The sequence below is a fragment of the Lithobates pipiens genome, unplaced genomic scaffold (assembly GCF_037356315.1).
Source record: "Lithobates pipiens isolate NorthernLeopardFrog02 unplaced genomic scaffold, aLitPip1_a1.2 Scaffold_25, whole genome shotgun sequence".
NCBI lineage: Eukaryota > Metazoa > Chordata > Amphibia > Anura > Ranidae > Lithobates > Lithobates pipiens.
In genome coordinates this window covers 148,520,782-148,534,086 of record NW_027507787.1, presented here as the reverse complement: position 1 = coordinate 148,534,086, position 13,305 = coordinate 148,520,782, and the positions used below count along the sequence as shown (strand labels likewise).

Genomic DNA, 13,305 nt, shown 5'->3' with positions numbered 1-13,305 from the left:
CAGCTCCAGGGTGGCTGCAGGGCACTTTAAAAAAATGTTTTTTTAATTTACTTTTTTTTTTATTAAACTTTTTTTTTTTTATTTTACATTTTAACTTTATTTTTATTTTTGTAATCCACTTCCTTGCTATTACAAGGGATGAACACCTCCCCCTTGTAAAACCACGGTTGTGACAGGTCCTCTTTATGGAGAGATCTGCGGTCTATTTGACCCCAGATCTCTCCTCTGGCCGACTCAGATTGATCTGATCGGCTGCTTTACTGGCCATTACCGGCCAGGTAAACAAAGCTGAAACTGGAAGTGATGGAATGCTCGTCGCTTACGATTTCTGACTTCACACAATGCGAGGAACAACGTCCGTTCCTTTCACTGTGTGCCCACAGCCAATGGTCACTCTGACAGAATTCCAGTGTTTCTCTGTGGAGAGAGGAGAACCTTCCAGAAGAACAACCATCTCTGCAGCACTCCACCAATCAGGCCTGTATGGTAGATTGGCCAGACTGAAGCCACTCCTCAGTAAAAGGCACATGACAGCCCGCCTGGAGTTTGCCAAAAGGCACCTGAAGGACTCTCCGACCATGAGAAATAAAATTCTCTGGTCTGATGAAACAAAGATTGAATTTTTTGGCCTTAGTGGCAAGAGTCATGTCTCGAGGAAACCAGGTACCAATCATCACCTGGCAATACCATCCCTACAGTGAAGCATGGTGGTGGCAGCATCATGCTATGGGGATGTTTTTCAGTGGCAGGAACTGGGAGACTAGTCAGGATCGAGGGAAAGATGAATGCAGCAATGTACAGAGACATCCTTGATGAAAACCTGCTCCAGAGCACTCTGGACCTCAGACTGGGGCAAAGGTTCATCTTCCAACAGGACAACAACCCCAAGCACACAGCCAAGATAACAAAGGAGTGGCTATAGGACAACTCTGTGAATGTCCCAGCCAGAGCCCAGACTTGAACCCGATTGGTCATCTCTGGAGAAAATCTGAAAATGGCTGTGCACCGATGCTCCCCATCCATCCTGATGAAGCTTGAGAGGTCCTGCAAAGAAGAATGGCAGAAACTGCCCAAAAATAAGTGTGCCAAGCTTGTAGCATCATACTCAAAAAGACGTGAGGCTGTAATTGGTGCCAAAGGTGCTTCAACAAAGTATTGAGCAAAGGCTGTGAATACTTATGTACATTGGATTTTTTTTTTTTTTTTTTTTTATAAAATTTGCAAAGATTTCAAACAAACTCCTTTCACGTTGTCATTATGGGGTATTGTTTGTAGAATTTTAAGGAAAATAATTAATTGAATTCATTTTGGAATAAGGCTGTAACACAAAATGTGGAAAAAGTGAAGTGCTCTGAATACTTTCCGAATGCACTGTATACTGAATTTTTATTTATTTATTTATTTATTTATTTATTTATTCTATACTAGTAATGACAGCAATCAGCGACTTCTAGTTGGACATCAATAGTACAGCTAGCAATCTGACATGGTGGGGGGGGGGGGGGGGGGTGTGAGGGGCAAAGACGACTAACTGCCATTGAGATCACCAGGGACGCCAATACAGTGATCAGTGCTAATAATATGCACTGTCACTGTACTGACACTGGCTGGGAGGAAGTTAAAATCTAGGGGCAATCAAGGGGTTAATTGTGTGCCTAACAATAGTGTGTGTAATATGTGCAGATTTTTACTACAGGAAATAAAACAGAGCAATCGTTCCCTTTGTTCTGAGCCCTGTGTTGGTCGTCAATATAAAGCACTGGTCACTTGACTCACTTGTTTATATCATTTTTTATATATTTAGATTTGTATATTTACATTGCACTACATTTTTTAGTTATTATATTTTTATTTTTTTATTATTTTGTAAATAATAATTCATGGAGCAAAAATGGTATTATTATAATTGAATTCATATTTGATTCACTTATTTGTACATTACTCTGAGGGTATTAGGAGTTTTGGAGCACAAGCTAATATATATATATATATATATATATATATATATATATATATATATATATATATATATATATATATATATATTTGCTGTCACACATATTTCTTTTTTGTTACTGATCTCACTTCCATCAAATGCACCCGATTTAAAAAAATTTATATATATTTTTTTTATCTAGATTCATTTTTTTTACCCACATGTTTATTTTCATTTTTTACTTTATGAAATTATTTGTGGGGGTTTAGTATAATTAAAAAAAATATATATTTTATATAGATCAATTAATTCATTTGATTTATAAGCCCCTGACCCAATCAATTAAATCCATTCACAAAAAACACTACAGAGGGTATAACACAAGCACTTAAATTTATCTCCATTTGCTACCTATTTTAACCCAAAGGGGGCAATTTATAACCTCATTCTTTAAAAATAGAGGGAAGACATTAACAGGAAACCCATGTGTAGCAGTTAAGCACAGGCTGGGGCTCAAACCCACATAAATATATAATATAGTTTGGAGCATAATTTACTTTGGTGTGGGGCAAATTGGGGACATATATTCCCAGCTTCATTGGGTTTGGCCAAGAAATCACTTGTACCCCCTCTTTTATAGATTAGGTTATAACCTGCAGAGGGTATAACACAATATTATTGGGCTACAAGAGCAGCACCATACCTACCATAACATTCTCTTTCCAAACATCTAGGGGCAATCAAGGGGTTAATTGTGTGCCTAACAATAGTATGTGCAGATTTTTACTACAGGAAATAAAACAAAGCAATCGTTCCCTTTGTTCAGAGCCCTGTGTTGGTCGTCAATACAGGGCTCTGGACTGTGATTGGACAAAGCCGATTAGCAGATCCCGGCCATAAATCATTGGCTGGGATCTGCTGACATACGCCCACTGGGTGAAATCACAGGGGAGTAGGCAGGCTGGGGGACACTTGTCACCAGCAGAGGTGTCTTCGCTGGAAGATTTCCCCTCCATTCCTGTTCTGGTGACAAATGGATGATGTCGGATTTCCCATTGCTTTCTGTGTGCGTGACAACAGTCAGCAGGACAAATAGGCTGAATCTCCCCAGCGGGGACACCAATAAAAACCTGGGAGGGGCTCTAATCCTCCCACACTCCATTCAAGACTAAAACATTTTAGCTCAGGTTCTACATCAAACCTTCACCTGTCAGTTTCGTTGGGTCATATCCTGTTTTATTGCTTCTGATGAACACATGCCAAAACTAAAAGCAGAAGTGCACAAGAGAGCATAATATTCAGTCATAGATACATCTATGCAATAAAATATACTCCTTTTGTCTAAGTTTTTGACTGTGCTCACAAATGTCTGACACAGATCAGCCACTGCTGCAGCCTCTCATCTTGTGACTTGATACAATGTTGCAGTCTGACGACGGAGGGGCGGGGTTGGGGGGTACGGGACTGAGGAAATGCTTCCTCCTGCCTGCAGCAGACTGATGATGTCATTTCAGCCTTGGTACTAATGCCCTGTACACACGGTCTGACATTCTGACAATAAAATCCATTGGATTTTTTCCAACAGATTTTGTGCAAAACTTGTCTTGCATACACACGGTCGGACGCGATCGTTCTGAACAAGGTGACGTCAAACCCGTACGTTGGGACTATAAACAGGGAAGTAGCCAATAGCTGTGGTCTCTTAATTTATTCTGAGTATGCGTGGCACTTTGTCCGTTGGAATTGTCTACACACGATCTGAATTTAAACGATCGGATTTTGTTGTCGGAAAATTTTAGATCCCGATCTCAAACTTTGTGTGTCGGAAATTCCGACAGAAAAAGTCCAATGGAGCCCACACACAATCGGATTTTCCGACAACACGATCCAATCGCACATTTTCCGTCGGAAATTCAGACCGTGTGTACAGGGCATAAGTCATTGACTAGAGGTCAAGGATGACATTTTAATGATGAAAGATGGAGCTTTTCTAAAGAGGACGCAGTTACTGTATATTGGGTGGTTTCAGGGATTTACTCATATAAAGTTGTTGACAGGTCCACGTTAAATCCTCTGGCATAGAGATGGTCACATGACATTTCTGGTGTTACCATTGTATTGTATGGTGCCAATAATGCATGTGGCCTCACCATGCCATGGCGCAGAGATGTGACCTGACCGAGAAAACATCTTTTCATGATATCCGCAGTAACCTTACATATGTATATCGGGGGGGGAGCAGATATATTTGCTCATTATATACTGTGCTTCCTTAGTAGTGATGAACAGTGATTGCACTTAACCACTCCCTTCCCTCTTAATGCAAGTCTGCCGCTTTCGCCCTACCTTCCCTCATTAACAAGCCAATGACATGTAATGAAACCAAAAAGGTTTTATTTAAAAAAAAAAAAATATATATATATATATATATATATATATATATATATATATATATATATATATATATATATATTAAATCCAATGATGCCTTTGTGCTTCTCTATGCAATGCAGGTAGACCATGGCTGGTGGGAGGAGCCAACAGGGGGCTGTACCTAGATTCCTTAAAACATTCCAGCGCCCCGCCTCAGTACTCCTCTCACGCCATAGCCCTGATACAAGAAGTGGGTTGGCACTTGGGAGGAGTTATGCAAATATCACAATGTCTTGATGGGTGGATGTCAGTCTGCAGACTGGCCAAGGTAACGCTCACATGCAATGCCGAGCGTTCATTAACCGAAATCCAATCCAATAAAAGGGGCGGGCCAGGGACACTACTGGGGAGGAAAGAGCTGAATGATGCTGGATGTCCTCCAGCCAGGAAATGAGGTGGACTCTATCTGACTTGCTGCAGATTCTATTGCACATTGTGAGAAGTTCACAGTGTACAGTGAAATCAGAATAAGCCGTTTCAATACAAGACAGGAGCCTGTACAGCTGGAAGGCCAGTGTTCAGAGGTAATGATTACATGAGATTCTACTTTTACTGGGTATACAGGATCTGGGCTGTGCACACCACTTGGCTTTAAACAGAGACATGAACGTATTCACTATAAAATCCGCAACACCGACCGTCTCTGCAAACAGGAAGCAGCGAGATGAAAGGAGAAGGGAGTTCTCAATGGCGAGCCTTTAAGGTGGAACAAAAACCTTCACAGGAGGAAGAGAAATGCAGATTATACGTCTGTCCTCCACCGCGGTGAGCCGAGGCGCAGAGACAAACGTGACTTCCTATCGCACGCCGTATTCCCCCGCCACCCACCATGATACAATCACCACAATCCACATCGGTTCTATCACCCAACTTCTTCCTCCAGCATCCACTAATAATGGCCTGTAATCTAGGACCACTTCACACCATAGAAACACAGTCCGGATGCTTTTCTGCACGCGAGTTTTGTTTTTTACACACATTTTCGATGCTTTCCAGTGTGTTTTTGATGTAGTCCAGTGCCCCCCGCCCCACCCCCCCTTTTTCTCTTAACCTTATTCACACTTGAGCATTTTGAATTGCAGACAGGTTTCCTGCCAATCTGCCCACGATTTATAAAGCACTGATGTGTGAATGACAAATCGCGGGACTCGCATTTGAGATGCCATTCATTTGAATGACACCTGAAATCGCGGTGTGGGTCTGCCGCGACTGTCTCATGATAAATTGTGCTGCAGTCGTGGCAACACGCATCGCAGGAAGCTTGTCACCCAAAAAAAGTTCAGGGGCTTCTTTTGGGTGACATGCTTCCCAAGGTTGCTGCGATTTGTCATTCACACACTGGCACTCTCAAATTGTGGGCATTTTTGATCTTCAAATCTTCAAAATGATTAAGTGTGAATGTAGCCTTAAAAAGGACATGTGTATTCCAGTGCCTTTTTGATATGTTTAGGCACGTTCCAGTGCGTTTTTGATGTGTTTTACAGCATTCCAGTACAGTCCAAAGCAGGAAAAATGCAGCATGTTCTACTTTTTTTTCCCTGGAACTGGAATGCAGTGGAACTAAGCGCACTGGTATGAACTATGCCATTGGAAATCATATAATCTACTTTCCAATGCGTTTTTTATGAAAAAAAAAAATTGGAACACATTGGAACACATTGGACTGCTTGTGGTGTGAATTGGCCCTCAAAGTGGTTGTAAAGGCTGAAGGTTTTTTTACCTTTATGTATTCTATGCATGAAGATAAAAAAAACCTTCTGTGCGCAGGAGCTCCCCCCTTTCCTCAGTACTTACCTGAGCCTGATCTTCCTCCAGTGATCTGCACAAGAACCTCAGCTGTCCGGGGACTCTCGCTCCTCTTTCAATCACAGCCAGTGAGCCAATGAGGAGAGAGAGGGGGTGGGGCTGGGCTGCAGCTCTGTGTCTGAATGGACACGCAGAGCTAAGGCTCAGGAGTGAGCCTGCTCTGGAGCCCCCATAGCAAGTGGTTTGCTCTGAGGGGCAATTAGCAGGAGGGAGGGCCCAGGATCGCCTGTAAGGGGGGGGGGGGGCGAGAAGAGGAGAATCTGGGCTGCGCTGTGCAAAACTGCTGCACAGAGCAGGTAAGTATGACATGTTTATTATTTAAAAAATAAATTGTCTTTAATATCGCTCCAATTTCCTCATCTATTTTCTGCCTTCTTGTAATGTCCTCCATGAGCTCCTGAACCGCTCCTTTTCCCCTCACTTGCCCTTTTTTGGGACAAGCAGTTCACGGTAGTTGCAGTCCTGTACATTGCTCTATGCACACTACAAGTCCCATAGTCCAACTCAGCAACAAGCAACTGAGGGTAGCTACGCTCCTACATACAGTGGGGCCATGGAGAACAAACATAGCCACCTTCTAACAGGACGTCAGATTGCAGTAGAAAAAAAAAGGAAGGGACTTTACCAAGCTAAAAATACAAACTTGGATGGATTTTTTTTTTTTTTTTTATCCAGAGTTTAAAGTAGAACTAAAAGGCAAACCTTTTTTTCATTTTGAATAAAGTAGAGTATAGCCACTATATATATATATAATTTTTTTTTTTTTTGCTCGTTTGTTTGTTTTTTTGCCATTTGTGTCCCATTGGGGAGATTTCCCTTCACTTCCAGTCTCAAAGCCAAAACAGGAAACTATAAGAAATCCCTCTAAGGTGGCAGAATCCTTAGTTGTCCCCACTGGTAGATTTCCCTTCTATTCCTGTTCTGGGGACAACCCAAAATAGGGGATTTTCTGCAACTTTGACTCTCAGTGACAGTGGTCACTAGGACAAATAGAGAGGGTGAGTCACCTTAAAGGGGACACAGATCGCAACATAAACCTGACAGGAGTTCTAATCTCTCTTCACTCTATCCAAAACTAAAAAAATAAAAATAAAACAAAAAATAAAAAGTTTTGCCTTTAGTTATACTTTACGCTTGGCAGAAAGGAGCAACCCGTGTTTTTTTTTTTTGTTTTTTTTTTGCCATCTGTGTCCCAGCGGGGAGATTTTCCTTCACTTCCTGTCCCATATTCCAACAGGAGGTGAGAGGAAATCCATTCAAAGTGAGGGAATCCCTGGTAACACCAAACTAGTGTCCCCGTTGAAAGATTTCCCCTCTATTCCTGTTCTGGGGACAACAGATTTTCTTTCCCTTATAGTAATAAAGTTAAAGAGAAATAGAGAGGGTGAATCTCCCTAATGGGGACACAGACAGCAATAAAAAAAAATTACAAATACAAAGCAGTATAGGGCTACCCAAAAAAAATACATGAATCTCACACAAAATCTAATAATGGAAATGTGACATAGTGTAAGATGCAAAACAAAATCAATCCCTGAAACATAAACAATGTGATAATCCATTATGGTAAAATAAGTGTCAAAACCAGATAAAGCAAGTCCAAGGTGCAGTCTCGCATATAAGGCGGCATACTCCACTAATAACACTCAGATCCCATAGATGGGAAACTCCTGTGTTTTAGCTCTGGCACAGAAAGTGTGATGACATCATTGGTGTGTGATTCTGCCACCCCATACGCGTTACGTCCGACCCGTCAGAATTGCTTCCGTAAGGTATGCCTTATTATAAGCGAGAAATATTCCTTTCTTTGTGAGGGTTTAAATTCCTATATTTAATTTTAAATAAACCATCAGTGAGAACTATCCATTCCCTTCTTTCTTTTTCATACAGTAGGTCTAACCAGATGGCATGAGCTGGAGAGAAATATAGGTGAAGTGAAAGGGACCAGTTGACCATCACTGACATCCCTGTTGGGGGAAGGCGCCGTGATGACCTTCTGTATTACTGAGGTCAGAAGATTTGTCACCTGGTGGAGTGTCACTGGAATTGCACAATTGGAATCATGGAAAGAACATTTTGGATCATTCACTTTACTTGGGATCTGTACACTGTGGACTTATTTGCACCTCGGACTTGCTTTATCTGATTTTGACACTTATTTTACCAATAGTGCATAATCACATTTTTTATGTTTCATGGTTTGAGTTTTGCATGTTACACTACTTCTTCCCATACTGCATCCTGGTGCCATCTCTTCCCCAGATAAGCAACCGACACACACAAACCCAACATGATATATAATTTTTTTTTTTTAAATGTGATTCTTTAGACCAGGAAACCTTCTTTCATTGCTCCGTGGTCCAGTTCTGATGCTCACGTGCCAACTGTAGGTGCTTTTGGCTGTGAACACAGGTCAGCATGGACACCCTGACCACAGCCACAAAGCCCCATACACAACAAACTGCGATGTCCATTTTTTTCTGCTTTCAACTAATCAACTTCAGGGACAACATGTTCACATGCTGCCTTATTCCACTGGCTTTTAGATGTCATTGTGTAGTGATAATTAATGTTATTCACCTTATCTGTCAGTGGTCGTAATGGCTGATTAGTGTAAATGTAAAATATATTTGCATTCTCTGCTGCTAGGAACAATTCATCTAAGAACATTATCTTTAGTATCCCTTTAAATGAAGTTGATATTTTCTCTAGAAGTAAATAATTAGCCCTTGGCAGACCGGTGTCCTTCACTGATGCTCCAAATAACACGACATCCCTGAACTCTGTTTGGTGACTTGTGAACACAATTTAAACAACCTCGTACAATATCACAGCACAGACCTGGCAAAATTACATGCATCACTGGGAAATGAACATACACTCTATTGTCAAAAGCATTGGGACACCTGCCTTTACATGTATATGAACTTTAATGGCATCCCAGTCTTAGTCTGTAGGGTTCAATATTGAGTTAGCCCACCCTTTATAGCTAGAACAGCTTAATCTCTTCTGGAAAGACTGTCCACAAGGTTTAGAAATGTGTCTATGGGAACGTTTCACCATTCTTTCAGAAGAGCAATGGTCAGGCACTAATGAAGGCCTGGCTCACAGTCTTCACTCTAATTCATCCCAAAGGTGTGCTATCGGATTGAGGTCAGGATTCTGTTCATGCCATTTAAGTTCCTCCACCCCAAACTCACTCATTTATGTTATGGACCTTGCTTTGTTCACTAGACCAAATCATTTGGTGGAGGGGAGATTATAGTGCAAGCAAGTTTTTCAGGGCTTGAGCTTGTCCCCTTAGTTCCACTGAAAGGAACTTTTAAGGCGTCAGCATACCAAGAAATTTTGGACAATTTCAAGTTCCCAAATTTGTAGGAACAGTTTGGGGATGACCCTTTCCTGTTCCAACATGACTGCACACCAGTGCACAAACAAAGTCCATAAAGACATGGATGGGCCAGTTTGGGGTGGAGTCCTGACCTCAACCCGATAGAACACCTTTGGGATGAAAATTAGAGTGGAAACTGCGAGCCAGGCCTTCTCGTTGCCTGACCTCACAAATGTGCTTCTGGAAGAATGGTCAAACATTCCCATAGACACACTCCTAAATCTTGTGGACAGCCTTCCCAAAAGAGTTGAAGCTCTTATAGCTGCAAAGGAAGGACCAGCTCAATATTAATATCAAGTTTGTGTGCGTGTAAAGGCAGACGTCCCAATAATTTTGACAATATAGTGCATGTGAACACCTCTGACTTTGCACGAAGTCACCTATCAACTTCTACAAGATTCCGTTTGTGATAATATAAACCCGGACCCATACATCATAGAGAACAATTACAGTATACATGAATTTCTCTTATTTGCTCCCTTGTGGTCTGTTAAATATCTCGTTAAAGGTATTCTGTTATACATCTGTTTGAGAAGTGCAAAAAAAATGCCCATCGATCTTGTTGAGCTTCCTGCGCTCACTGCCTGTGCTGTTATCAGTTACATTGTTCACAGGTCTCTCTTAGCTCCACAAAACACCTCCCATGTTATGGAGTTGAGGAGAGGGAGAGGTGTTCTGTATTCATAGCACACTTCTTGTCTTAGGGTGACAACACTGCTTCCCTTGGGACAGAAAGTGGGGCACTGGCTACAGGATCACGTGATGAAAATAAAGAGGAAAAATACCCGAAGAGCATCCTATTATAAAAAAGGTGCCATTGTTACCTAGTGTCAATAATTTAATGCAAATAACCTCATTTTCATAAACAATATTTCAACTAAACAAAAAAAGTCAATGTTGAGTCCAGAGGAGAGACCTTAGACAGAGATTTATCACATACAAAGCAAAAAATTAAGTACCGTTAACGGATGCATCATAGGGTTCAGCCTCCTCATAGTACCCCTCTGGAGATTCAGCCTTGACTGCAGACACCTGTACTCTCTCCTGGACCTGTGATGAAAACACAATAGAACTTTTCATTCACAATGTCAACTGCACATTAACACCATTCTCCACTCTTAGCATCCTGACAGAAACTCATGCCTCTCTATTACATCATCCTTCAAGGACAACTCCACTCAGTCCTGCAAAACAAGTCAGGGGTAGAATTCTGTGGTAAACTCCCAACCAGGGTACAAAGTAGAGTACAGCAGACATCTGTTTGGCCACACATGGGTAGATATGTTCCCAAGAATAACAGGAAGGGATATTGAATATCTAGCCCTCTTTGTATGACCTCTCCAGCATTTAGAACTCACCACAGTCCTCATCTGATGATGACAGTAATATTCTTGTAATGTTTCACTTTTCTACTTAGAACTGGAATGTTAAGGACCTGCTCTAAGGAAGATTTCACTAGGGCAATAATGGGTGATGTGGCATGACTGAGGCACCCATTACTGCTCCTTTATCTAAAACTCAGCAGATAGAATTTGGAGTAGCAGTGCATAGCAACCAATCAGCATGTTCACTTATGAAAGATAGAGGCTGATTGATTGCCAAGGACAGCTGCTTCAGATGCTGAATTCTCCTTTTTAATTGTCATTGCCGACAATGACAAGCCATTTAATTGAATGGGCTCCCTAGTGCACAAAATTGCACCAAAAAAAAAAGGTGCATCTACCCTTATTAAAAGGCAGTATATCACAATGCAAAGTAGTGTGTTTCTATGTGTTGGGGTGCCCTTAAAAATGAATGACTCTGCAGCACTTCAATAAGCACCATGTATATTTCTGTGCATTGTGGAAAAACATGCCTGGGCGAGCCATTACTGCTCCTAGCAGCATGTAATCCGTTATAAGCAGAGTGTCACTTGCTTATGATTAGCCTTAAATATTTTACAACTGAACTGCCATAAGATTGCCACATTCATCAATCACCTCTGCCGACATGTGGAAGTTGCACAGAAGCCCTGATTCTGGTTTGAAAATCAAAATAAGTTACATTGTCCAAAATACAAATTATGTACAAAGTCATTCACAATCAAGAAAATTCTGAAATACAATATATATCACTGTACTAGAATAATGTATTCCTTGGTAGGTCGGTTGATTTTGGAATTGTGGAGCATTAGAACATTATATTCTAGTGCGTAAAATTAGTAAATGTAATACAGTTACATGAGTCCAGGTTAAGAGGTAAAAAGAAAAGCGATTCGGATTTAGAAGAAAAGGGGAGCAGGGTAATGAGTGGGGAAAATGGGGGATACAGGTTCTTTCTTGGGTTGACAAGTATTGTATACACAAGTATATTGTGTGGTTGAAGCCAGGATATATTAGGTTATTTTCCTATTCAGAGTTTGAGTAGTGAAGAGTCGAAACTCGGCGGCAGGAAGTGGTCCATCCATGGAGACCGAGTTTTGGAGTCTTCCAAGCTTTCACAATAGCCTGCTTGGATGTGATTGTGACTTGTAGTAGAAGCTTGAATTGCGCTCACTTTAGCACAGACAGGCATTTATTCAACAGTTGGTGCCATGGAAGGCAGCTAAAACAGTGTGTTATTATTGCAGGTGAACAACAGTCAAAAAAGCCAACATATTTCAGTCTTCAAGACCTGATTAAGGCCTGATGGCCGAAACGCATTCGCTTATTTGACTGTTGTTCACCTGCAATAATAAAATTATCTTTTAGCCGACTTTCATGGCACCAGCTATTCTCCTTTTTTTGCATGGATTAGACATGGAGGTTTGCAGAGACTTCACAGGCTGAGTGCTGTGTTCTTAAAGCTCACTAGGCATTACACAGGAGATAGTAGCTCAGATGAACCTGTTCCATTTATTCAACAGTGCTAGCACAGGATCTTGGGAGACAGTGGTCTTCTTAAGAGCCGGTTCCCACAGGGGCGACTCAGATCCGACTTCAGGTCACCCTTTGTCGTCTCAGGTCGGACAACATGTAAAAATCAATGTAAGTGAATGAGAGCCGTCTTAATGCACACTACTGAAGTCGCTCCGACTTCAGAAAAGGTTCCTGTACTACTTCAATCTGACTTGAAGGCGACTGGTACCCGTTGATTTCAATGAAGGTCGCCTACAAGTCGGATCTCTGTCTATATGGAGGCGACTCTCATGGAATTATCAGCTCTGAAGGGGGAACTCCACGCCAAATTTATGAAAAAAAATTGGCGTGGGTTCCCCCCTCCGAGAGCATACCAGGCCCTTAGGTCTGGTATGGATTCCAAGGGGAACCCCCTACGCCGAAATATATATATCCTCTGGGACTGTGACATCATAATGGGCGGGGACATCATCCGGTGATGTCCCTATATAAGTCGCAGCGTGCCGCGTCCTTGCCACTGTGAGCGGAGGCAGCGACGAGGCAACATCTGAATAGAAGAAGAGAAGAACAGAAGACGGCGACAGGAGACTGGGCCACCACCTGTAAAAGAGCTAGAAGAAGGCGCGGTGGCCCGGCAAGAAGAACCGAAGAGGGGGACAAGACCCCCGAAGTCAGAAGAAGAGAGCGGTGGCGAAGAAGAAGAAAGCCGGGCTCCTCCGCTAGCAAAAGAGCTAGCAGAAGATAGTGGAGGAGTCCGGCGAGAAGACCCCCGAAGATGGACAGAAGACCCCCGGAGCTGTGCAATAAACTATTTTAACCCGTGTGTCTTTTTTTTTTTTTTACAGGTGAATGGGTAGGGGTAC

At 41.9% G+C, this 13,305-nt stretch overlaps 1 protein-coding gene across 8 annotated transcripts in view; it reads right to left on the bottom strand.

The window, feature by feature from the left end:
- Positions 1-13,305, bottom strand: part of AFAP1L2 (actin filament associated protein 1 like 2) — a 216,822-nt gene that overhangs the window by 75,097 nt on the left and 128,420 nt on the right. For all 8 annotated transcript variants that reach the window (XM_077454971.1, XM_077454975.1, XM_077454973.1 and 5 more), the window contains exon 5: positions 10,526-10,616. In XM_077454971.1, coding sequence (XP_077311097.1) covers positions 10,526-10,616 — 91 coding nt within the window. The remainder of the gene's footprint in view (positions 1-10,525; positions 10,617-13,305) is intronic.